The sequence below is a fragment of the Alligator sinensis genome, unplaced genomic scaffold, assembly GCF_000455745.1.
Source record: "Alligator sinensis unplaced genomic scaffold, ASM45574v1 scaffold2476_1, whole genome shotgun sequence".
NCBI classification, from domain to species: domain Eukaryota; kingdom Metazoa; phylum Chordata; order Crocodylia; family Alligatoridae; genus Alligator; species Alligator sinensis.
In genome coordinates this window covers 28,192-55,274 of record NW_005843298.1, presented here as the reverse complement: position 1 = coordinate 55,274, position 27,083 = coordinate 28,192, and the positions used below count along the sequence as shown (strand labels likewise).

Below are 27,083 nucleotides of genomic sequence, written 5' to 3'. Positions count from 1 at the left end.
ATGAATACATGGCGGTGAGCCTGAAGATCTCAGAAGTGGGGATCGAACACCTCTTAAAGTGTGCCTGCCGCGGGCCCTTTGTGAGGATAATTTCACCCCATGGCCTGCCATTGACATCTGAGAGTAGGACGTTTCCTGTTTGCTGACATGGAACAGGCTCCCTTCGCTCCCTCCTTTTACACTTCCCTCCAACAGCCTTTTTACTGAGGGTCCATTTACTCTCTCCAGCATTTCCTCCAGTTGCTGCCCTGCCCTCGGGGCCAAAGCCATTAACCACCAAGGCTTCTTCCCCACTCTGCGCTTAAACAAGTACCCGCTGTTCAGGGCTTTTTAAGGCCAGCTTCCAGGGGTCTAGCTGTAGGCAGCTGCCCCCTCACCCCACCTCCTTGGCCTTTTATGGCCTATTCACTGGCTCACTTGACCCTGCCAGGACCTTCTCGCCTTGTGGTCAGCCTGTGCGTGTCCAGCAGACCGTGAGGCTCAGTGGCTGCTCCCGTTTTCCTTTTGGGCAGTTGTCGGTGACATTTCACAGTCTCCTGACCTGAGCTGACATCATAAATAGTGTTTATCCAAGAGAGTGGGTGGGACGCCAATCTACCCAGGCCCCCTGTTGCCTTTCAGCTCGCTCCATGCAGGATAGGTTCGAAGGGGTTGTTTGGTGTGGCTCCGTGGAAAGAAGGGCCTAAACCTAATAGCATATGCAGGTCCCTGGGTGCTTAGAGATGGGTTTTTAATGTGTTTATATTTTGATTTGCCGCCTTATAACAAGGGTCGTTTTCAGAGGCTTAACCTGCGTATAGGTTTTAGGGCATCCCCAGCTTAATATTTTACCATCCCCTTCCAATGCAGCGTCTTGCAAACCTAATTGAACCTCTCAGCCTGCCTCTCGGAAGGATGTCATCCCCTTTTATCACGGAGACGCTGAGAAATACTCTGAAGCAGTCTTCCCAGGTTTGCACAACGAGCCAACAGCAGAGCGGAGACTGGAGCTCAGGTCTTCTGGCTTCCAGTCCAGTGCTGTAAACACAAGTCGGTCGGTTGTTTCTGCTGGGAGACTCTTTGCTGTGATTCATAACCCACTGCCCATATCAGCATTTATGCGGTAGCATAGGTGTGCAGGGGACTTTGCAAACACGTGGCACAATCCCTACCCTAGCAAGATCTTTTTTTTTTCTTCCAAAAACTACAGCACAGGGGCTGAAAGGTAATCAGGGGAGTTCTGGGTGCGGTGCGATTTGTGCAGTCAGTGTCCACTTATCTCTGACTCGGCTGTATGAAGATAGCAGCATGCGCCATAAGAGACCACAGGCTTGTTCAGTGGTGAAGACGCAGAGAGGCTTCTGATCTGAAAGAGACTGTACTCATGCTCCTGTTAGCCTGTGCATGTCTGCGATGAGGTTTTAACACAAGCTTCCCAGCTCTTCTTTTATACGGATCAACCCTTACTGTTAAGCAAAATCAGGTTGACTGAAAGAAACTGCAGATTACATCCCGTTGGTATCGCGGGCTGCCCTGTACCTGTCACATCCTGATCTATGCATTCCTCATCTTTCTTTATCACACAAGATGGTACAAGGAGCAGTGGTCTCAAGTTGCAGCAAGGGAAGTTTAGGTTAGATATTAGGAAAAACTTTCTCACTAGGAGGGTAGTAAAGCACTGGAGCAGGCTACCCAGAGAGGTGGTGGCATCTCCATCCTTGGAGGTTTTGAAGACCTGGCTAGACAAAGCCCTGGCTGGGATGATGTAGTTGGGGCTGGTCCTGCTTTGAGCAGGGGGTTGGATGAAAAGTGACCTCCTGAGGTCCCTTCCACCCTCGTTTTCTATCATTCTGTGATTTAAAAAAAATATATATTATGTGACCAATAACAGTCAGGTGTTTTATGATTCAAGAATAGTCAGCAGCCCCAAACTCGGGCGCAGGCTGCTTATTTGTATGTTAAGCTGCTTTGTGGACAGCAGCCAGGTTTTCTCCGCTGTAGCTTCATGTCTCCATTTCATATAACTCTGCTGTACAATGGGTATAATAGTACTTGCCTCGCACAGTGGTGGTGTGTGCACCTTGAGCTACTTAGTTGGAAGATGCTGTTGAGAGGCCAGTGTATCACGTATTGATTGCCCATCCTCTTTGACTTGACTTGAATATGCTTTCCCCAAAGTACCGCAGCCCCAGCCCCAAATAGGTCCCTTCCAGGCTGAATCCTCTTCAGTGGCATCCTGCTTGACCTTTCTGCTGCCTCTCACAGCAGCTGTGTCAGGCTGCTGCCCCGAGGGCTGGCGTTGGGGTCATCCCACTGCCGGCCGTTCTCTTTGGGATACTATTTTCTCTTCACAGCCTTTTAATTGTGAGGAATTTTGCTGGTTGTGATACGCTCATAGTAATTTAAAGCCAAAGTGGACAAAGCAGAGAAGAATATACTGTAGGGGACAATCTTGCAGTGGCCAGAGGGGATGGGTTAAATGAGACCTAAATGGCTTTTCCTTTCTTTGTTTCTGCGTCTGAACACCTTGAATGCAGAATCACAAAATGCTCCCCCGCACCCTGTTCCCTCCTCCCACATACGCACAAAAGACCGAGAAGGCAGGATCACAGGTGTCTAGAAATCCAGAAGCAAAGATTCCCACAAAACTGTCAGCTCAGCTAGTGCATCTGCTGTTGATTGAATTACTCTTTAGGTTGCTAAATGTACGTTTTTATTTAGTAAGCGTGCATGGTTTGGCTGAATGATGCACAGGGGGCAGGCGGGGATGTGTTCAGGGGTGCTGCTTCGGCACCGCAGGGAAGTTGCTGGCTTGTTGCATTTTGCATCTTAATTTAAAAGTAAAGGGCTTCCGTCTTGCCTGTCAGCCCTTCCTTATACTCCATCCCCGTCCTCTCTGTCAAAGCCAGACCATCTCCTCCTTGGGACTGCCAGCTCCTAGTTATTGACTTGTCCCCCGACTCACTGGCAGGTGAGCTTCCTGAAGGTAATACCCCCTGGTGTCCCAAATTTTCCAACCAGGTGTCCTGATATGTGCTGTTGGTGGGAATTTGTCCCCTCACGAAGGCATATTAATGCCCTTTGACACCTATTGTCGGCCCACCCTTCCCAGTTCACCCTGGCTGTGTCATCCCAGTGGCTCCCATGTGCTGTGCTTCTCCCTGCTTGGCTGTCAGTGGGAGCATTACACTTCATCCAATCCATGTCGCTGGTCCTTGATTTTTCAGGTTAATCATTTAAATTCTGACTCGCAGAGAAACTAAGAAACCAGCTCAAGGTAACGGCAAGTCTGTGACGGACAGAATTAGGGGTGGGATCCAGGTCTCCCTGCACAGCCCTGTGCTGTAAAAGAGTTTCCATGACCATGGTCCTGCTGATGTGTTAATGCTTAGAGCAACTTTTGTTCTTTGGGTAAATGTGATACCTTTTTATTAGACCAAGTAAATAGTTGGAAAAATTGTTCTTTGCCAGATTTCGGGTACGAACACCCTTCTTCCAACATGGCTACAACCAACACCCCAATGCAGTGACTTTTGGCAGCCGCATTCACACTCATCTGAGTCTGATGGCCGCCTTATTCACCCCTGCCTTGCTTCATACTTTCATCCACTTCTGCACACGCTTGTAATTCAAGAAACTATACGAAAGTGTATTTATAGCAACATTTTAGCTAATGCTGCAGTAACCTAGACCACAAGGCCCAATTGCTAGTGCATTTAGCACGGTGTATTTGTGGTAGCACTTGGCATTTACTTCTCGGGAACATTATAATTACAAATATCATATACAGAATAAATGAGGGGCCGAGTGCATTACAAAGCTGCAGTTACGTGCAATGGCTGTTTTGACATCATCCAGTTGAAAGGCTTGTGGCATTATCAGAAGCGTTCCAAGATAGATCTGTAGCTTTTTTTCCTATCCCAGAATACGTCCTGTTTAATGTGTATTGGACCAAGACTATTTTCAGCAAACCCTAAAGGAAGGGGCTTCTCTTGGGTTACAAGCTTCTAGTAGTTATTGGCTGTTGGAGGACATCCTCAGAAAGGGAGTTGCTTCTCGCCACCTCGAGGAGGTACAGATCAGTACGGAGCCACAAGAAAGAGGGACACGTGGAGCCTTATTCTGATGTTAGTGTGCTGGTATGCATTAACTATGGTATCGTGACTGGTGACGTCGCACCGGGCAAATTGAGAGCCCAGCTTTGCCTATTGTGTTTTTTGTTTTTAATATTTATGCAGGGATTTGGGAGGTGGAGAAATTCCCCTGGCAAAGGTCTGTTAGGGCCTGTTGTACATCATCGCTTCCTCTCTGCCTGGTGCTTTTTTTGGAAAGCTTGCACAGCAGCCAGTTTCTTCTGGGGTTTCCTGGTAGCTGCTATGGCAGCTGTCCTCGTCTTCCAGCAGCTTCTGTTCATGCAACCAGAGATCAGTCGAGATTTGGGGGGAGAGAGCTGATATTCGTGCTTGTGACAATACTAACAAACTGATAATAATTCCCTTCCAAGCGAGCAAATGCTTTCGTCAGGTCTTGTTTTCCAACTGCCTGCCCTGAATAAGCATGCCATTATGGCCTGTGGATGGGAGCCAGGAACTCCTGGGTTCTGTAGTCTGTCTTTACTTGGAAAGCTAGTGTGTTTTTATCCCTTCTAGCTACCTCAGATTAAAATCCATGGCAGTTTATGGTGTCTACACAAGCTGGCAAGGCAAAGTAAATACAGGGTTCCTCCACAGTCTTTAACTAGTCCCGTTAACTCAGTGGTTCTCCACCTATTTAGATGCAAGTCTCCCTCCATTAGACTCAAAAATTGCCAACCCTTGGCTTTCACTCATTTCTTGACGATACACAAAATACTAGAGCGATTTCTTTGTTGCAAGGAACCCAGACAGACCACAACAGGGCAGAATGGTTTTTGGCACTCGGGATTCCTGTTTAAAATCTCTGGGTGCATCCAGACGAGCTCGGGCATGAAGTTTATGGCACCGCAGACCCATCTGCGGCGCCACTAGCCGCACACGCAGGCGTTCCCCACACTGCTACTTTACAGTGCGGGGATGGGGTTTGGCCCTGGGAGATCCTGGGGTCAAAAAAACGCACGGCAAAAAGAAGTGGGGCAGTGCACATGGCGGTAGCGTGTGCTGCCCAAAACTGGAGCCTGGCAAGCTGGAGCCATGCTCTGGCTGCCAGCCAGGCTTCCTGCTGCAAAAGCACTGTGGCTGGAGCTCCTGGAAGACCCCAAGTAAGGCTGCTGGGGCCAGCATGGTTGCTGTCTCCAGCCTCCCCTACCCCACCTGGGGTAACCTGCCACGTGCCAGAGCATGCATGGCACGGAAATTCCCTGGGAACAAGTAGCAGTGGCACAAGATGTGCTTCTGCTACTTATCCTGGGGAAACACACGTTCCAGCTCATCTGGACCTGCCCTCTGGTTTTATCTTGTGAATCACATGTAGGTGTTTGCATGCGTCATCATGTTAATATTATGAGGCACCCCATGACACCCTTAAAATGATCTTACTGCACACTGCTTGAGAATCACCTCGCTAACTCATCTAGGACCACAACATGCTGTATGACTTGTTTTTTACCTTGCATTAGCTAGCTTCCGTTAAGAACACACCTTTTTCCCCCTTGGTCTAAACAGGGTCATTCTCGCATCACAGTGAGCAAGAAGTTATGTGGATCCACTTAAATATTCACTCCTAGTTTGTATTGCAGAAACTTTGAGCAGGCCTCAGGTGCAGCTGGACCCCATCGCATTGGATGCCTTGTGTGCATGCAGAGATGCACAGACCCACTGGCTCAGGCATAGAGGCAGTCCCTTCTGCTTACAGTCTAAATAAGAAATCCCACCATGAAAAGCCTCTGGGTTTCTTTTGCGGCCCTAAAGCACTCCCCGAGCTTTTTCTTCCACCACCCCCCAAACTTTCATCTCTGCCATCACCTCCTCACTAACTCTTGTTAGAGACCATTGAAGCCACTCCATCATCATTGGAAGGGACCACTGTTGATACCCTTCCCTTGGCAGGAAGCTGAGTGTACTGCCCACAGTCTTCTGCGCTCTTGCAAGACTTTTATGTGAGGAGCCAGGCCCTGGGGTCCTTAAGCCACTCACATATGATTTAGCTACTAAGATACCCTAGGTCTCTATTTAGCTGCAAACACGGCTTACTCTGAGCAGCAGGGATGTCATTGCATCTGCTAAGGCACGTTTTTCCCAGGCCTTAAGCTGGGATAAGAGTGCCTGAAACTCTCCCTCCCTTTCTGTGTTCATATTTACAAGAGAACGCGATAAATTCAGTATTGATTCCTTCTGTTGCACTGTAAATTTTGCAAAAGATGATTAAATAGTGCAATAGAGTCTGCAGGCATTGTGGCTCAATATGTTGTGCGTATCGACCCCCTGTATCCAAAGGCAGTGAGTTCCGATCCCAGCAGCGCCAGGCCAGTAATTAAAATCCTGTGAGACTGGGATTTAAAATCCAATCATATCACTGCATCAAGGCTTCTGATGTCCCGCCGTGGCTAGTGTAATAAGCACAAGTTCGAGCACATTTATGTCCGTGTCGAAGCATTTAAAGATAGTTTCCCCACTGGCCGGTGAACAAATAGATCCCTTTCAAAGTCTTCTTGGGTACAAAGCTTTGCTATGACATAACCATTTGTAAAGGATTTAATAGCTACAAATATATATACAGAGACACAGACCGTGTTGCTCTTTGGTTTCCCTTTTCACATCAATACCTTATGAGCAAGATTAAAAGTAGTTCTGCTCCCCCTAGAAATTAGGTGGTTATAAAACAATATGAATAGAGCCGTGTCGATGGAGTCGCACTGGCGTGAGAAATGTGGGGGACCAAACAGTCCTGGAGCGCTGGGATGCAGATGGCAAAGACTCTTCCCAAAGTGTGCGGTCAAGATTGGCGTGGTCTATGCAAGGACAGCCACACCCTTCCCTCCAAGCATGTCGGTGAATCTGATAGCAACCCCAAATCAGGTACTTGTGTGGGATAGGGGTAGTCTTGTGGCCCAAGCTTGTTAGTATTAGTGGTCTCTGAAATGGGTTCCTTTCTGTGCCCACATGAAACCTGCATTGGTTACGTGCGTGCTTTCCACATGATAGTTTGTTAACGCCACGTGAAGCAGAACAGTCATCGAGGCATCCTCCGACATCCCTGCAGCAATGATGGGCGATGCCAGGGAGGGATAGATCACTGTAGATATGCCCTGTTTATCTACTCTCCCTCTAAAGCAGTGATTCTCAACCAGGGTCCCACAGCACCCTGGAAGAGGCTGTGGGTAATGGCAGCTTCAGGCACCCGCATTTAAATCCCTGGAGGAGCAACAGCAGCAGGGACCCGGCTCCCCATCCCTTCAGATACAGACAGGGAGGAGACTGAGCAGGGCACAGAAGAGTCCTGAGGCTGCCATCCTCACCTGGCACCAGCCTCTGCACTAGCTGCCATTGTTATCTCCTTCTGCTTCTTGCCGGGACACCTTCCTCCTTCATGGATCTAATGAGCCACCTCAAGCTCCCCAGTCTGCCCTGCCTAGCAGCTCTTGTCACCCTGAGCACCATGCACCAACCCTGGCCATGCTCCCATGGGGGTCTGCCTCCCCCGTGAAATCCTTTTGAGGGTGCCGTGGGGTGCAAGAAACTAAGCATTGTAAAAAATAAATTTGTCTTTAAATGGGGTGCCACTAAATTCTGAGAAGCTATCAAGGGGTGCCTCAAGTCTTAAAAGGTTAAGAGCCACTGCTCTGAAGCATCAAGTGTGTCCTTGTTGCCAAGAAGGCTAACGGCATCCTGGGCTGCATTGCTAGGAGCATTGCCAGCAGATCAAGGGCAGTGATTCTTCCCCTCTATTCAGCACTGGGGAGGCCACATCTGTGTCCAGTTTTGGGTCCCCTACGACAGAAATTGGAGAGTCCAGTGGAAGGTAATGAATATGGCTGGGGCACATGACTGGTGAGGAGAGGCTGAGGGAACTGAGCTGATTTAGTTTGGAGAAGAGAAGACTGAGGAGGGATTTGATAGCAGCCTTCACCTCGCTGCCAGGGGGTTGCAAAGAGGCTGGAGCTGGACTGTTCTCAGTGGGGGCAGATGACAGGACAAGGAGCAATGGGCTCAAGCTGCAGCAAGGGAAGTTGAGGTTGAATATTAGGAAAAGCTTTGTCACTAAGAGGGTAGTAAAGCACTGGAACAGGCTCCCCAAAGAGGTGGTGGCATCTCCATCCTTGGAGATTTTGAAGACCCGGGTAGACCAAGCCTTGGCTGGGATGGTGCAGTTGGGGCTGGTCCTGCTTGGAGCAGGGGGTTGCACTAGATGTGACCTCCTGAGGCCCCTTTCACCCTCATTTTCTATCAGTCTACCATCTACTACTTACCACGGTTGGGGACATGATGCTGAGCTGACTCGGTTTTCTTAATTCTGACACCATTCAAATGCAATCAGTTTTCCGTTCCACAAGGCTCCAAACTAATGCACTATGGTAGTTTTCTTTCCTAGTGGATTTTTTCCACTCCAAGCATAAGGTTTATGTTTCGTCTGCTTGGTCCTTCTTGCCTGAGGATACAATGAAATAATATTTTAGCGAGCGGGCTTGATTCTGATCGAAGCCCTTCCACGGTAAGAGAGGAACTTGGGTTTTAACCAAGCATAATTGAAAGCAGAACCTGAGCCTTAATTGCCTGGTTTGGTAACAACTCGCGACGCTCAACCAGAACTGTCTAGGCAGGCGTCTTGCATGCATTGTGCCTGAAAAATGAATAGCCAGCAAGGCACAGCCTGTCCCTGTGCCATCCATCCCACAGGAGCGAGCTTTGCAATATCCGTGTAAAAGACAGTCAGCAGGAGTGAGTGTTGGAGCAAAGAAACCGAGGGAGGAGCGGGAAGGGCTTTGCTCACTTTCTTGCAAAAGTGAGGCAAGGGGTATTTATGGCGGTGGGACCCAGTTGTCTCAGTGTTACGTAGGACCCACCAGTGCAGTGCACTTCAGGCCCTGCCCTAACCCTCCTCTTGTGTGCTCGTGCTCCCAGGAAGCTCACTTCACCTCTCCGTGCTCCTTTTCCATTCTTTGCTTGGTCCGTTTACACTGCAAGTTCCTCCAGGCAGGGGCTGGTCATTGCTCTGTTTCTGTGCCTGGCACAGCAGGTCCTGTTGCTCCCATCAGACAACTATGAAACAAATGAGACAGGGTCAGATTTTAAAGTGGCTTCAGTTTGTATAGCTTCGGGTGACATAGTCTTGCCGTATTGTGGTGCTGCCACGTAGTTCAGCATGACTACAAGTGATTCTTAAAGTACATCTTTCAATGTTGCTTCTCTTGTGAATGAAGTGCTGCTTTGAACAGAGTCGCAACTAAAAAGGACTTACCTGACGGGCCCTTTGGCAGATCCAAAGTTACCAAAGGGCTCTGGGTGCAAGGGCAACGGGGACATGGCCTCAGGTGGTGTTGTCCTCGATCCTTCTGGCCCAGAGGAAGGGCCCGGGCAGGAGCAGAAGCATCCTACAGATCAATGCGTGGCTGCACACTGGTGTCACCAGCAGGCCTTTAGCTTCTTTGAGCATGGGAAGTGTTGTTCCAAGAAGAAGGATTGCTAGAAAGAGACGGGATCACATTGTTCCTTCTAGCCAGAGCACTTCAACAACGCTTGTGTTTAGGTGCTTGTCCTGTAGGATCTTGTCAGCATGGATTGCAATGCCCTAGATGAGTGGCTTGCATTTTGTTTGGGGTCCGTGTTTTCAAATGATCCAGATTACTTTTTATCACTGTCTGTCCTCATAATTTCTCATTCTACCTGTCTTTGTGCTCCCCCCCCCCACAGCAGTGCCTTTATATTTTTCAGCAGCAATGATGAAAATGGCAACTAGAGTCTATTTATCCCTGCATATTCTTACTAGATGCACCCTATTTGAATAATCATTCCTCACTGACAGCACTTCTTTGAGATCTGGTAGTCCGTTCTTAATCCATTATTATATATTCTATTGCTGTTGTATAGTACTCTGTTTTAATTAGGCTGTTCTGTGTTACTCAGTCAAGCGCCTTATAAAGGAATCGATATATCATATCAACACAGTTACCTTTACCTGCCAAATTTGTGATCTTGTCAAAGAGTGACATCAGGGTTGTTTGACAAGGACTGTTTTCTGTCTTGACTAGCATTAATAAGAGTCATATCCATGAGTTCTTTATTAACAGAATCCTGTGTCAGCTTTTCCATTATTTTGTCCAGGGTTGATGTCAGGATACCTGATCTTTAGTTACTTTTGGTTGTCCTGCTTGTGATTGTCAGACAATTAATACTTTCCAAATCTCCTGAAAATTCCCTGATATTCTTAAATCTAATAGAAAATTAACTTCAGCAGGGACAGAGATCTTCTTAGCCAACACTTCCATGAGTCTTGGGAGCAAATTATCCAGAATTCAAAGTTGCTGTTGTTCAATACTCTTCTTGATTACTGTCAAACTGAAAATTATTCCATCATCCTTGTGTAATATTAGCACATCATTCTGCTTTCCCTCCAAATATAGAAATGAATAATTATCAAATTCTTCTTCCTTTTCTGCATCATTAACAGTTTTGCCATCTCCATCTAATAATGGACCAGTGTCATTTTTGGAACTTATTTTGTTCACACGGTGCTAAAACCCCTCCTTGCATTGGTCTTTAGCCTGCCAGCTATTATCTTTTTCTTTGAGATCTTTAGCTTTCCGTGTCAATTTTCTACACTTACTAATGTGTAATTCTTAGGAATTGCTAATTATTTGCCCTTTTTGCTTTTGTTATGCATTGCCTTATTATTTCTAATGGCTGCCTTTGCTTTGCCACTGAAACAGGATGAGCTATTAATCAAAGTTGTCCTCTTTGTTGATGGTGGTATCTACCTTTTTGGCCATCTTGATAAACTCTTCATAAAGAAAAATCTTCCAAATTTTCACTTGGACTTTCTGCTTACATGTTACCTCCCAGCTCATTTGCCTTTAGCTTTGTGAAATTAGCCCTTTGGAAGCACAAACATACCCATTACTGGCTGGGGCTGGCTGGGATTTGCCCCCATTGAACACAAGCAGGCCACGAACACTGGTTCCCAGGCAACAACCTGTTTTCTGTACAATGATTTAACCTACTATTGTCTACCACAATGAGGTCTTCTGTGGAGTTCCAGCATGCTGGGAACAATACCTTTTGTGTTAAAGCATGGTCATCTATAAACTTTGGGAACGCTAAGGATGTCACACTAGCTGCCTGAGATTTCTGCATAACAATACAGGTTTCCTTTCTGAATTATAGCACATGTTTGAGGAGTAATTCCTCCTGTTCTCTAGCTTGAGTTGATGGATGGCATCAGAATCCCTACTTGGCTGTGTTAGGTGGATGAACATATAGAAATCATAGAAAATCAGAGCCGGAAAGGACCTTAGTAGGTCTTCTAGTCCAACCCCTGCTCAAAGCAGGACCATCCCCAACTAGTACACATGTTCAAGGTGTTGCATTTCTGAGTCTTTAGTAGATCTGAACCCATTAATATTGTCTGGGCAGTGCCACCTCTCACATCTTTCCCAGTGTGGCTTCCACCGGGGTTTCACAGGTGGGACTAAGGGCAGAATTAGCTGTGGTTGGCGAATCCATTGAGATGCCCGAGTTTTGAAAATGCTAACCGAGGCAGAACGGCTGGGGAAGTCGGTGGAAACTCTGAAACGCAGCGAGGGTGATATTCAGAGGCTCCTAAGTCATCTGTGTTCACGTGCAAATTCTGTCCCAGCCTCCCCTTGCTGAGACTTGAAGCCTCTTTCAGGGTGTGCACCAACAGTGAGAAGCATCTGCCCTGCAGGGAAGCATCGTTTGAAGGGATGGCTCGATTTTGGGCAGAGGTGAGTCGCTGGCGCTCGGGAAACGGAGCAGTGCCAGCATCCTCCCGCTGAAGGTCCAGCTGAAGGTGCCTCCCTTGTGTCTTTAAACAATCGGGCACAAAAGGAGGACAGGATTACAGGCCCTGGCAGCTACTTCTAGGCAACAGAAGCTGTTGTATGTTCACATTGCGTGGTAAGAGCTACCTGTGAAGTACTTGCACCCTATTGATTTAAAAACAGGTTTATTTTACTGGAAAAAAGGGTGATCATGCTAATTCAATCAGTGAAGGCTCAGGAGGACAGAAGTCTTTCTCTATTACTTTAACTAGCCATGTAGAGCAATAAGAATGTCACTGCTTGTCACAGATGATGGCTGATGACATTGTGCAATCCCCCGCCAGTCAGACGGGCCAGTGAATCCTGGGCTGTTTCGGCAGTGAAACAAGGCCATGGAGAGGTGTAATTGCAGCAGCAAATTACTTTTAAAACCCTTGGTTCTGTGCGTGTGCATGCATGTTTGCCTGCGAAGGCAGTTTGCTTGCATCTGACCTGGTCGGAGGAACTGTTGTTGTTCCTGACAGTAGCTGTTGGATTCCACAGATCTTCATCGAGATTGTAGAGAAGTCGGGCTGGGAGGGACCTCCAGAGGCAGGCAGGATCATCCCTATCCAAACCATCCCATACAGAACATAATCTGACCTCTTAGTAAAACTACGCAGTTAACCCTGGCGTAACACAAGGCATCACACCTGAACCTGGCACAGATGAAAGCAGGGGGACCGCAGGGGCCAATGTCCTGCTTCTGTAAAAGGTTATACGCTCAAGAGATCCCAGGTAGAGAGCCATGCCTCCAGCTACAAAGGAAGGCAGACCACCCCTGCCCCCAAGTCCATCTCAGACTGACCAAGGAGGAACTTTCCTTCCTGCCCCCAAATGCAGCGTCGGTTTGACCCTAAATGGAGGGGCAAGACCCTCTAGCCAGGACCCTCCAGGGTTGAGTCCCAGCAGGAGCATTGGCACAGCCCAGTCACCATCCCCAGCCTTGGCCAGGTCATCCCAGCCAACACCCTCATCTAGAGACTTAGGCTTCCTTCCTAGTTCTACTTGGGGTCATCATCTTCTTTTTGTTTTTATCAAAAGAAAAAGTCTTGAGACCTGGGCATTTGCCTGAGAGAAGCAGTGAGCCTGCTCCTGCCCGCTCTTCTTTACTTGGGCAGAATCCTGCCCTGCGTTTCGTGCGGTGCACCAGAGCGGGGCCTGTGGTTTGGCTTGGGTCCCTAAACTAATACCGCTGGAAAGCTGGGGTGTGCATGCCAAAGCATTGGCTTCTCCTGTGTTTCCTCCCTGCCCGGTTTCAGACAGCCAGCGCCGCCCACAGTGATTCGGAGCAGGAACCGATGAGATTCTGGCTAAACCCTGTGCAGGGACACGCGGAGTCTGCCACTCTCCCTCACTGGTCCACCTGTAGAAGAACCAGGCAGTATCACGTGAGCCAGTGTCTTCAGGTTCAGTCCCACGGGCAGGCTCCCATGCTTGCAAAAGAAGCATCCCTGCTTCAGCCAGCTCAGTTTTACTTTGGAGTTTGCATTGTGCCTTTGGAAATGAAATCTTGCAGCTGGGTACAGCGGCTGCAGGTCAGACCTGCCGGTTGCACTGGATCCTGCTCCGCGAGGGTCTGACGGCAGGGCACTCGGTCATTGTCTGCATTGCGCCTCCGGTGCTCCAACAAAGGGAAGGGGAGTCTGGGTAGGATGGTGGGTCATTAGCTCAGCTCCCGGGTCGCCAGGTAAGGACTCAGCACAGTCTGCGAGGGGACCAGGCTGACAGCATGAAGGTAGCTGTCCGCTGGTGGATCGACCTTCTGTGGGGTAGTGAAACGAGAGCTGAGTATACCGAGTGCTAGGCTCCCACTAAGGCTGGCACTGCTTCCAGTCTCTCAGTGCCAGATGTGCCAGCATTTTTCTGTCCAGCCTCGAGAAGAAAGGACTTGTCTATCGGCGTATTCATGGCCATATCAGTATTGCGTAAGCTCCTCGTTACCCCACTAGCAGCAGAAATACCCCCTCCCCTGCTCCCACCCACCCCCATAAAAATGAGGAGGGGGTGTTTATGCTTCAGAAAAAAAGCATGTTCATACCTGAGCTGGCGGATCAGAGATGGCCAACTCAAGTTAAAATAGTAGCTCAGGCAGGGCGGTGTTAGTAGCTTGTGGCCCGAAGTTGCTTTGTTCTCATGGCACCTGTCACCCATGCCGCAGCTAACTCTGGCTAGCCAAACCAGGCGAAGAGCGCACCTTTCTTGCATGGCAAACATACCCCTCAAATGATTTGCACACCGGATCGTGCAGGAAATCTCTGTCCCATCACAACAGCCTACGACTTCAAGAAACAACAAAGCCCTGACAAAATCCCTGCTAGGAATCCTGCTCCAACCTTCCCGCTACCCTTGCCAGGCTGGGAGATCTGGAAAATCAGCCTCCCACCAGAGGTCTAGCTTGAGCCACTGCTTCCCTGTGCTGTGGATGGGCTCGTCCCCTCCTTTCGTTATCCTCCCCCCACCACCCCTTGAGTTATTAAAAACTAGCCACTGAGTAGAGCAGCCTCCAACTTGCAAGGCGCCAGCACCCTCCCGCCAGGAGCCTCTATTGACAGTTATCCAGAATCTGAAGGAATTCAAGACAAATGGTTAAGAGGATGGAGTTAATAACATTTGAAAAATTGAGACCTGTCACTCCACTAAACTTTTTTCAATACCACTGACAGAAACATATTTCCCCAATGAGTGACCTTCTGCAGCTGCTCCGGCTACACGGCGCGGCACAGATGCTGGAAGTGAACTGGAGCGCTATTTATCAAATATTATAAGCCAGAGCCTACTAATATGAGGAGTGCTGGGGAGGGAGGGGAGGTGGGTGCCTCACACAGCCTGGGGTGTTGCCCAGGTGTTGATCCCCAGCTAGAGACAGCTAGTGGGAGGTGACAAATTGCCTCCTATTAAGGATCTAAAGGTTGGAGCCCTCTTGGTGCACACACAATAGATTGCCAAGGCAGCGGTGTCCAAAAGGCAGTGCTATTCAGACCAGCTGCAGGGGAGGAGGGCTGTGGAGGGGGGGACCGGAGAAGGGAGGTCAGGCCAAGCCTCTGATGAAGTAGTAGCCACTTTTGCGTTGTGTTAGCAAGCAAAGCGACACCATTATTTATGGCGGCGTAATATTTTATCGCCGTCGGTACTTGCGGTAAAATCGACCAGTTGTACAAGTCAGGTTCTATCAATTATTGCAGCAATTAGTCAAGTCGTCAAAGCCATTAACAGGGGGATTAGGCCAATATTGGATAGCCATTATTGATAGATCTAGGGGAAGGGGGGAAGAAAAAAAACAAACAACCTACCCTCGTTGCTTCTAATGAAAGCAGGTCTGGCCTCAAGGATGTCATCATTTGGAGAGCTTGGAAAACTTTCCCTTTTCACTACCGAGTGTAATGCTGACAGTGTCGTCGAACGGCATCAGAGCTGGAGGGAGCACGCTTTCAAAGCACTGTCTCTTTAAAAGATATCGAGTGGCCAGCTCAGGCAGTATATAATCTCACCTGTCTCGATCATATTCTTTATTTGCAATGACACAGCTCACAATAGAAATTACTCTGTGTCGAATGTTTATGGAGCACATTTTTCATTCTGTAAGCAAATATAGATCCCCAATGCCCGTGCTTAGAAATGGCTCATCTGCCGTCTCGCTGGTTCGGATAGCAAAGGCCGCGCTCAGCTCTTCAGTTTATTAGGACTGCGGTTCGTTCTTATCGAGCGCAGGTAGCGTACAGCACAGAGCGCGCTGCATTTTAGAGGCAAAGATCGGAACCGCAGAGTTGGGTCCTGCGGAAATGCCGGAGTCGCTGTCCCTGAAACGTAGCCCCATCGGGTCAGGTTAATTCAGGCCGTCAGCTGCTCGTTTCTCAGTCTGCTCTGCTAAATAAGCCAGTGAGATTAGCGGAAGAAGTTAACAGGGGAAAATGTTTGTCACCCTTTGTATAGTTTGAAGGGAAGTGTAATTGGGAAGTTTGCCTTTTTTCTTAGCGTTGCGCACACGTTAACTTTCTTCTCCTGTAAACGTTACAGTTGGACAGACAAACATTGGAGCAACAGCACAGACCCTGAATGCAGCACTGCAGTTCTTTGCTTTTTGACTTGGGTTAAGGGTTTGCAAAGCTACTATCACTCGAAAGATGACCCGTCTAGTCAGGTGTAGCAATTGAAGCAGCAGAGCTTCAGGTCACAGGCAGCTGGAACAGTTGTGTAGCTGGAGGCAGCAGGCTACAGCAGCGTGACCTGTGTGAGATGGCACTTGGTCCAGCCTCTGCCCTTGCCAGGGCACCAGGACGTGCTAGGATCCCCTGAGAACCCTCGATTGACATCTTTGGTGCACCCATCTCTGCCTGTTTCCTTAGGCAGTCAAGTTGCATTCTCCCTGTCTTGGAGTACGGTATGTAGAAACACAGAAAATGAGGGTTGGAAGGGACCTCACGAGGTCACATCCAGTCCAACCCCCTGCTCAAAGCAGGACCATCCCCAGCTACAGCATCCTACTAGTGCCTTTGTAGCACGTCATATTTTGCCCTATCCCACCACGGCTGCTGTGTTGCTCAGTGGGAGAGGGGGTGTGAGTTTTGTCAGTGCTTAGGGTAGAACTTCTTCCCTGAGTGTATGTGAGCCTCTCGAGTGAAAGACAAGTTGCCTTTGGTAAAGAGTTGTCACAGCTACAATACAGCCACCTTTGTGGCATAAGGCAACAGCTGTTTAACAGGCTACAGCCGTCCTGGACTACAGTGTAGACCGGGAAGTGGAGAAGAATGCCGTATCCAATCGAAGCTGCTGTAGTCCTGTTTGCCTGCCCTAAGCTTAGTAGCTGCTGCTTTTGTGAAGCTCTGTTTTCTTTTGGTCACTCCATGGGCCTTTATTGCCGCTGCAGCTTTTCCCTGCCAGGCCAATTGTTCCAAGTGACACTAACCTTTTGTTGTTCCTGTGACGTCCGTGCGTGTAACTGCTGGTTGGACATTGTCCACTTCTGATCTCGCTACTGCTCGGAGCAAAGGGTAGAGGGAGATACTGGCTAGCCCTGGGGGTCACAGGTTTGTGCTTCGTGTCTATTCTGTCCCAGGTTTGAACTCTGATCTCTCCTTTCTTCCCCTCTGGTCAGGAGCCAACCCCCTGCAGAAGAATGAAATGGGACACGCGCCGCTGGATTATGCCCGCGAAGGGGAAGTCATGAAACTGCTGAAGGCTTCGGAAACAAAGGTGAGTCAGGTTCAGGTGGTTGTAGATTGCCTGCCGTAGGGGACCTGGGTGACGCCCCTAACTGCACCCTTGAAAGACGTACAGGGAATTTTCAAGAATGACCTGAAGCGACACAGTGCATAATTAAAACCTGCAGAAATTAGTAGAAGCATCCTTGGGGACCGCTGTGGCGGCTCATTCTCCCCTTCTGCACAGCCTGTCAGCATGGCACTGAAGTGCACAGCACAAGCAATATTGTCTTGTCACCTACAGAGCCTCCAAGCAGCGTGGGGTAAAATTGGAGTGCCAGTCCCGCCTTTTTCTTCTGAAATCTCTGGGATTGCCAGGGGTATGATTAATCCTTGAGACAGGCCTGGCCTAGCTGTCCAGGGACAGGTGAGATCCTGTAACTTCTGAGCATTGGTCTTGGATCAGACACTGACTTCTGCTGTGTCTGTGGACTGCTCCCCTAACCTCTCCCATCCTCGCCTCCTTCAGCGGTTGCACAAAGTCATCCTGCTTCATTAATGAGTTGTGTTTTTAGAAGTTTTGTGGATAGGAAGAGGAAGGAACCAGAACTGCATTGATTAGCAACACTTGCTCCATTAAGGAGGGGGACATACAGACTCAGGGCTTGGGGCACTGGGGAAAACATGCTCACCTTTTACCTGTTATCTAGATAATCATCATCTCTAACAAGAAAAATTCCCAATTATTAGTGCCTCCTGTTAAACCGCCCCTAAGATTAGTGGATACAGGTTCTGTTAAAGGGGAAGCAGCATCATTATAAAGTAGTAATAATGACTTACACTTCGGGAATGCCCTTCTTTCACGAATCGTGGGTCAGTCAAGGCATGAAGCTTCACAAACCCCTGTGATGCATGGATCATCACCCCCGTTTTACAGATGGGAAAACCGAGGCCCAGAGAAGTTTAGGCTCCTATATGTAAAAATGAAGCTTTGTTTGGGGTGCCTCAGTTTCTGGATGTCTAGCATTAGGTGCTGAATTTGCAGTTTTGATAACACAGGCTGGAGGGCTTGTCCAGGCTGGGAAATGTGTCAGCTAACATGCTAATAAGCATGCTCTTAAGTACCAGCTAGCATCTTAGATAGAGGCAGAATCATGTTTAGCCAGTCAAAAGCAACATGATTGTCTTGGCTGCCCTCACACAGAAGGTCTTTGATGGAGCCAAATGTACCCAGTTTCCAGGTTGCTAACCGCCTACTCTAGCCCTAGACCCCTGCTTATCCTCCTCTCTGACACCATTCCCTTCTGTTCCCAACTAAGAAGAGCTTGAATGTGATAGTCCTCTACAGAGCTGGTGGCTTCTCAGATTGGCCGGAGGCATAGCTTGGAGGCAGCTCTAACAATCAGAACGGTTCTGCCAAAGTTTGAAAGCAGAAACATTGGCGACAAAATCCTTAAATCACTGAGAGGAGGTGAGCGGGGGAGAGCCTCTCCTGGTTAAATAGTCTCTGGGGCCCAGCATCAGTGCATGAAGCTGCCCTTTTAACTTGGAAACCGTTTTAAAAGCTGCATCAGTTTTCGCACTTAACTAATAGATGGCGGGGAGAGAGGAAATATAGAGGGGAGGATGCCGCCAATGAAAACGATTGCATGCAGATATAAAGCATAAGTCTGGGAAGCTGGCTGGTGATGAATATTCAGCTGAGGGGGACGTGGCGCTACCGGGGCCGTACTCCACTCCTGCCTCTGCGTTCCACCGAGAGTCTTTGAGAATTTATTGCTCGTTTTAATCACGGCTGGAGAATGAATTGGCAGGGCTATTAACCGGATGGGCACAGCCCATCTATTTTATTTACATATCCCCGTGACAGAGTAACAAGGAGTTTTCATATGTATTTTTAATTTGTTTGCGAAGAGGTATTCGGCGAGGGCTTGCTTCGTGTGCATGGCGCTCGTCTGTGGGGTTGAAGCTCTGAGCCACGTTAGAGCAGTAAATGAAGCCTGTAGCTGTCCGTGTGCACGCAGAAGGCGAGAGCGGGGCTCCTGTGCTCTCCTGCACACCCAGCCCAAACCATAAGCATAATGCAGTGGAGGCCCTGACCGGCTTTGGACCCTTTGCGGCTGCCCGGTTTCGACTGCCCTGATGGGAAGGGGAAGCTAAACTGTAGTCTCTTGCCCTTTTTTCACCATTTTACCTTCAGATAAAGAGTATGCATGCAGATAGTTACTGCAGACCACTGACCCTGCCTCCATCTGCCCTGTTCTTACTGTTTGTGCTCCCTTATCCTAAGCTAGTCCCTGTGCCCATTCAGGTCTTGACCCCCTTGACTCCCACAGAAGCTGCAAGAAAGCCACTTAGGGCCAATCCTCCTGTTGTTTCCCAGGCTTCTCTGAAAGCCTTGTTTCCTTGTCGGTGCCACAGCCAGAACTGGATTGTAGGTCCTGCAGATTCTGGGCCATCTCAGACCACTGGATCTCCATGTTTCTATTGGTCTTTTATACCTTGCCCATCCTATTCTGGATATCTGAGGAGTAGACCTCCGCAAAGTGCCTGCGCATGGGCCTGCCTACACAGTTGTGTTCGTTAGAGAATAAAGCTGGGGTCTTACTGACCTCATAGAAGGCACTGGCTGCAACCCCTTTGTAACCAACAGAGTTACGCCAGGGGCACATTTACCCCTTGATGGGAACAGACTGCCCCTAAAAGTCTCTTGAAGCCTGTTGTTACTTCCCTAGCTTACTTCATATCCCTGACACGTTTTCTGGCTGAAAACAAGTTTACAATCCTGGTTGTGTTAATCTTTTAAATTCCCTTTCCTGTAATGTAAAAGATGCTGTGTCCTCCACATTCCCAGGTTGTTTGCAGGCGTTCAGTCTCACCGCAGCTGTGCTTTTGAACCTCTCTTCTCTGAATATTTTCCCGTAAATGAAATCATGCTTGGGAGAGGTGCCATGCCAGATAAAGAACAATAAAAGCCAGTGAGCATGATTGCCGTGCCCGTAGTAGCAGCGGGAAGCCGGGCACTGCTATCTCAAGGTGAGGTCTGAAGCAGCTAATAGAGCGTGCCTCTGATTAAAGAGATGGGCTCTTTTCTTCTGTGCTTGGCACCATCTTGCAAGAACCTCTTAGCCCCTATGAACACAGATGATCTCTTGGCTCCCGCCAGGAGTCTCAGCCCCCGCATCTCTTTCCAAGCACGTAACCTCAGTGTAATCCACTTAGATGCCAATGATGTTCCATGAAAGTTTAATCAGTTATCGACACAGTCCCAGCGGATAGCATCTCACACCCCGTGCAAGGAGGGGGTGTCGCTTCTGGCGGCTGCCAGTCACCAGCCCAGCAAACCATTGGCCGAATGTCAAAACTAAACAAGGGCAGGCTCGCTGGGTGACTGCTTCCCAGAGCAGAACCAGTCTAGTGCCAGCCAGCATGAGCCCAGCGCTCGAGTGGCTAACCCTGATGTTCTGTGAGGGTGACAGGAAGGAGGTACGCTGTGCCATTGAAGGAACAGTGCGGACCCACTGCAGAGGAAGCCTCGTCTGGTTCTGCACAGAGAGGAGAAGGGTTGGGATAAAGAAATCAGCAGAAGTGATCACTAACCAGAGAGAGTGAGAGCCTCATATGAGATCTGGCCCTGCTCTGGATGAAGGGCTGGAGCAGAGGGAAGGGGCTGTAATAGCCCCACTTCCACATGGAAGTGGAAACCAGTGTTTGGCACAGCCACTGCAGGTACTGCCATACAGCCACCTTCCAAAGACTGCCTCGCCAGTCCCAGGGCAGCAGTGCCACCAGGGAAGTCCCTCCTTTTGTCCCTACACTGAGTAAGTTGATTCTGCCGAAAAGGACCTGGGGGGATAGTAAACAGTAAGCTGAAAAGGACCCACCAGTGTGCCCTTGGTGCCAAGAAGGCCAACGGCATCCTGGGCTGCATTGGTAGGAGCGTTGCTAGCAGATCAAGGGAAGTGATTCCTCGCCTCTATTCGGCACTGGGGAGGCCACATCTGGAGTCTTGTGTCCACTACAGAAAGGATGTAGACAAGTTGGAGAGAGTCCAGCGGAGGGCAATGAAAATGGTTGAGGGGCTTTGGCACATGACTGGTGAGGAAAGACTGAGGGAACTGGGCTGACTGAGTCAGGAGAAGAGAAGACCGAGCGGGTTTGATAGCAGCCTTCAGCTCCCTGCAGCAGGGTGCAAAGAGGCTGGAGCTGGACTGTTCTCAGCGGGGGCAGGTGAAAGGACAAGAAGCAATGGGCTCAAGCTGCAGCAAGGGAAGTTGAAGTTAGATATTAGGGAGAACTTTCTCACTCGGAAGGCGGTGAAGCACTGGAACAAACTACTTAAAGAAGTTGTGGACTCTCCATCCTTGGAGGTTTTGAAGCCCCGGCTGGACAAAGCCTTGGCTGGGATGATGCAGTCGGGGCTGGTCCTGCTTTGCGCAGGGGGTTGAACTAGATGTGACTTCCTGAGGCCCCTCCAACCCTCATTGTCTATGATTTTATGATTTTGCGATAGCCTGCCCGGACGAGGCACATAGCAGAAACTTTGGGAGGGCAGGTTCTCCAAGCGCTGCAGCAGGCTTTTCTTCCTGGTGGGGGATTCAGAGTGCAGCCCCTTTGTCAGCTGTCTGGCCTGTTTCCTTCCCAGAATCTCTTGTGCTTTTGCATGCAGAAACCTGACGTTACAAGTTGTAGGTGCTGGGAGACTCAGTCTTCCCAGAGAGAGACGAGGTTTCCAAAGACGGGAGCTGTGCGTGGCTCTTGCATTGCTCATCCCCTTCAGAAGTCCTTTTCCTCTCCGTATAAACCAGCACCGTACACTGCTGCTCCAACAGCAGAGCGTATGTTCCTTAGACTGTACAAAAAGGAAAAGAAAAGGGGAGGGAACAGGAAAAAGAATGAACCTGTCTAGAGATAGAGAAAGACATAGACGCAGATAAATAGAAGGAGCTTCAGCATTTTGTGCCCGGTGATATATAGAAAGCCTGAGGGAGACACACGGTTGACACGCTGGCTTCGGTCCTGCCTGTGTCAGTCCACTGGGGTCGGCAGCGAAGTTATTGCTCCAGATGAAACCTCAGGACTGATGGGATCTCTCCGTTTTGCAGCAGGCTGATCACATCAGCCACGGTTGGGTTGTTTGGTTTGTATATTTCTTTAACATCTATGGAGGTCACTGCCATACCAAAAGGCCAGCAAAACAGCTAGCAGGTTTTACCCATATGTCACCGCTACTTTCATAACAGCCTTCTGCTCTTATGAGTGTTCCCCCTTCAGAAGATGGTTTAAGTGCTCAGGCCAGTGGCACTCAACCTTTTGGCCCCACGTGCCAGATGAGTAGCACAGGGTTGGTCCATGGGCCAAGTTGGATCCCATACACTGGGATTAGGTCTCGTCCTGTCCCTGCTTAGCCCCATATGCTGGAATTGGGTCCTGAGACCTGCCCCCACGTGGTCCCATGTTCTGGGATCAGGCTCCAGGGCTCTGCATGTCCCTGCCCAGCCTTGCATGTGAGGATTGGACCATGGGGCCCTGTGTACCACCCTGTGTACCCATCTAGCATGCAGAGTTACGGCCTGCAGGACTATCGCAGAACCATGGGGAACCCTACGGGTTGGATGACATGGTGCCAGGGGCCAGATCCAGCTTACACTATGCACCCCTGGCTTAACTACACACCAGCAGAAATCCCAGGTGTTCTTTTGAGAAGATCTCCTTTTAGCTAACCCCCTGCACTGGGAAGAGGTCTTTTCTTCAGACTACTGAGTATTCAGATTGCCAGCGGGGTTAGCATTGTCTGGCGATGAGATTGAACCACAAGTCTGGAGGCACGCGTGCTGTTCTCCGCCCTGCCACTGACACCCTCGTTGTCCTGGACTAAGGGAAGCAGATTCCACAGCTCCCATGTTCCACATCCACGGCTGTGAATGTTATTCTGGTTGGTTTTGAAAAGGGCGCTGGCCGCAGGATTTCCTCTGGAAGGTCGTTCTGTAGCTGGGTCCCCTCTCCCTCTGCACTTTGTGATCTGCCTTTTCCCTGGGGAGCGCCGCTGTCCTGGTGGTTCAGGGATGGAGCTGGGCACTGGTAGGTTAATGGCTTTGAAGATGACTTCCGAGGCCCTACCTGCATTGACAGGGTGCTCATGGAGAGGCTGAAGCATGGGCTCTCTGTTGGTGGCCTCACCCAGGAAGGAGGTTGAGGGGCTGCATTTTGCTTTAAATACAGCAAATTTCAGGAATCGAGTGTCAAGGGAACATAGACAAGAACAAGGTTTTATGTTTTATCTTTTTATTTTTCATGGCAAGAAGGTTTGTGCTTTGCTTAGTGACCATTTGGGATTCTTGGTCAGTAGTGCTCTTTCCCCTGATCTAGTACTGAAACCCTGTCCCTAGCATGGCCGTAGGGACCAGGGTACTTTTGGAACAGCTTTCTTTCCTAAGAGATGCAGAATGAAGTATCTTTCCTAAGAGATGCAGAATCAAGTATCCTGGTCGTTATAGATTCCAGCTCAAAGTCCAGCTTAGCTAATTACCTTCGGGTATGCACATTTCCACCCCCAGCACCCCTGCCATTTTATGACATAGATCAGGGCTGCCCAGCTGGCAGCCCACAGGCCACGTGCAGCCTGCAAGGAGTTAATGTGTGGCTCCAGGCTCCTACACAGGCTCTGCTCCCCCCATCGCTCGCTGCTGCTGCAGTCAAGGGCTCCAGGCTCCCCATCCCATCCTTAGCGTTTGCTTCTTGCTCCAGTCCCAAAGGGTGCAGCCCACAGCTCCAGACGAGCCCACGGTGCAACGCAGCAAGGGAGCTGAAGTGGGAGCCGCCTGCATGGAGTGCAACGGTGGCAGGGGAGAGGACATGGACAATATCATTCGCTCTCTCCAGAATGTTAACATTTGTGCTTTGGAGGCTGTTAAACTACTGAGTTCCCTTCAGTTGTGCCTGCTTTTCAGTAACTGGGCAGAGCGATCCCCTGGGATGGTTGGAACATGTGTTTGCCTGGTTCTTTGTGCGAAAGATGCGTTATCAATGTTATTGTTTGGTCAGAAAACATTTTAGTCACGGCCCTCGCTTCCTTTCCGCAGTTCCAGGAAGAGCAGCGGAAGAGAGAGCTAGAGGAACGGCGCAGATTTCCACTGGAGCAGCGGCTGAAAGAGCACATCATCGGTCAAGAGAGCGCCATAGTGACAGTGGGAGCCGGTAAGGTCGCTGGCTCTGTCTTTCTCGTGCCATGCTTCTCTAAAATTGATATGCAAAAGGAAAACCATCATATATCCGAAATGCATGGACCTGGGCTAATTGCAGCCAGGCTGTAGAGATGTGCTGGTCTGCAGAGGTGAGAGGCAGTGACCTTTCAGTGAGGTCCCATACTCTCTCGTGCAAAGGAAGCGTGAATTTTCCTTGAGTGGAACAGAGGTGGGACGGGGATATCGATTCATTTGGCCAGTTTGTGAGTGACACTCACTGGCCCCAGAATGGGGAATCGCAGCTTAGGGCAGTGATTCTTGCTAGAGCAGGGTGCCTGGAGATCCTTTCAAGAATGTCGTGGGGTCCACGCAATATTAGCACTGTTAGGTACACAAACATGAGTCACGCGATGCACACAGAGATTTTAAATAGGAATCCGTGGTGTCAAAGCCATTCTGGCCTGTTGCAGTCTTTCTGAGTTCTTTGCAACAGAAGAATTGCGCTAGTGTTTTTCTGTAGTCAAAAGCCGAGTAAAAACTAAGAGCTGACGTTTTCCAAAGGGTGCCTCGAGTCTTAGCAAGGTTGAGAACCACTGTGCTAGGGGTTCATAAATATGAATTAATTTAAAAGGAGAATCATCAGTAGTCTCCTCTTTTGAATAGATCTTCTCACTGCTTCCCAGAACAACAGTGCAAAGCAGGGTGTCAGCTGCAGTGTTGCTGGCTTGTGCATGCGATCGTGGCTTTCCGTTTCGCTTTTGTGCCGCTTGTCTTCTCTGCTTGCATCTGTTCTTCTCTATCGTGTGGTGGCATTCATTTGACACCTCCTTTCATAAACACGGGAATGTCACAAGTTGTTTTGCCCAGGGTGATGAGCAAGAAGAAGGTGGCTAGGGTGCTTTCTCAGATCAACTCCTGGAAGAGACGCCTTTTCCTCAGCTAGAGAAGATCCTATCCAGAATCATTTCACCATCATCAGCAAAGAGAGTTTAGAGGCTGAAAAATTTGTGAAGAATGGTGCCAAGCACTCTGATTTAAGAGTTGCCGTCGTACTCCCTGGAATGAAACGTGCAGGATAAATATGGTGACACTGGATCATACAATAACTAATCATTTGTATGCAAGGCTTTGTGTAATAACAGTAATTAGGATGTTCATTCACTATTGGCTTTCTAGCATCTTGGGTGGCTGCACATACATAAAACTCCTACCTGCTTTCACCATAAGACTTAACCTGAGAACAGTTCTGCTGGTTTGGGGCTCCATCCTAATCTGAAACGCACACACAGGTGTCCTTTGTATATCATGAATTGCGATATTTGCCGGCTTCTTGGACTCATTTGTAAGATAAGTCTACATTAAGCTGCATGGCCTAAAACATCCTTGGAGTCTTGCTTTTCTGAAGACTACAGATAACAATTTCAAAAGCACTTAAAGTGGCTTTAAGAGCCTCCATCCCGTTGAATTAACATGCACCTAAGTATTGAAGGGCCAAAGTTAGGTGCCTAAATGCCTTTAAAAATCTGGTCCTAAATTTACGTTAGGAATTTAGGGTCCTAAGTGCCTTGGGAAATTTTACCCTTAAAGCTACATCTTTGCGTTCTTGAGAAATTCGGCCTCTCGGTAGAAAAAAAAGAGGGAGAAAAAAGAAAGAAAAACTACTAACAGAAGGATATTGTAATCCTTTCAGAGCTTTTTCACCTCGGTCGTTCTCAGAGGGCATTTTGTAGCAAATACTAGAATTATTACATTTTCAACGGCAGCCTGTTACTGCAAGATCTCCCCCTGCTACATCCACTGGCCTTTTATAGATGTACAGGAGGGACCCACAATTTTCACTGTGGACATACCAAGGGAAAAGGGGACAAAAAAGGAAAAAGCCCGGGAAGTAAAATAGCATAACTAATTTTGGCTTGTCTGGTTTTCTTATTTGTTTTCTAGGAAGCGGGGCTATATGGTTTAACACATAATGCATTTAATAGAGCAGTTAGGGAGTTTGTCAGGAAATAGTTTAGGCTGAGTACATGGTTGGCTGTGTAGTGTTTCCCACTTAGATCCAGTCCTTCAGCCAGCAATCTACAACCTCACCCTCCTTTAGCAATTGAGCAGCAAAGCGCGGACTGGGTCTCTTCTGGCCAAAGGTTTCCTTGTTCTTCTTGAATCTTTGGACACCTCTTTAGGAGGCAGCGCTATCTAGTAGAGGAGCAGGTGGCTGGAAGGTGAGACAAGGGGGTTTGCATGGGACTGGTAGTTTGCTGGGAGTCCACGCATGTGTGTGTCCGTGTCTGTGTGTGTGTTTTGTCACACAGTTGGTTGGTGTGGAGTTTGCAGGGTGTGTATCCAGAGTACTCTGGAGACTGCAACCCATTGCTGCCTGATCACAGCTGAGCCCAAATGAACGGGTAAGGCTCATTAGACAAAAGAAGCTGAAAAGCCAAGCAGCCGCAACCAGCAGGAGCCTGGCGACCAGAGGGCTGCAAACAGGGGCCTTTGTCTTTGTGTGGGAGTGTGTAGGATGGTGATCAAGGCCTCACCAGAGAGACCCAAAGAACGGCAGATAACAAACAGGGCTGGAGGCAGAAGTGGCAGGATGGATGTTATCCTTGGATTGGTGCCTGAAGACTGCTGCACCTGTATGAAGCTCACCTGACCTCTCCTGGAGGTTTTCAAGACAGTCACCTTGCTGGGGTCACTTGACCCCAGTTGTCTTCCTGCCTAGAGCGGGGGGCTGGACCCGATGATCTGCGAGGTCCCTTCCGGCCCCCAACAACCTATGAATCTATGGCAGAGCTCACAGCAAAGAAAAAGCAAGGGCTCGAGATGCCGGGG

The 27,083-nt window shown here is 49.0% G+C and overlaps 1 protein-coding gene across 1 annotated transcript in view; it reads left to right on the top strand.

Annotated features, from left to right (window-relative positions):
• The window catches only part of LOC102388570 (caseinolytic peptidase B protein homolog), a 97,008-nt gene that overhangs the window by 44,959 nt on the left and 24,966 nt on the right, over positions 1–27,083 (top strand). Inside the window, exons 6-7 of the mRNA XM_006038256.3 lie at positions 17,025–17,122; positions 24,153–24,267. Coding sequence (XP_006038318.3) covers positions 17,025–17,122; positions 24,153–24,267 — 213 coding nt within the window. The remainder of the gene's footprint in view (positions 1–17,024; positions 17,123–24,152; positions 24,268–27,083) is intronic.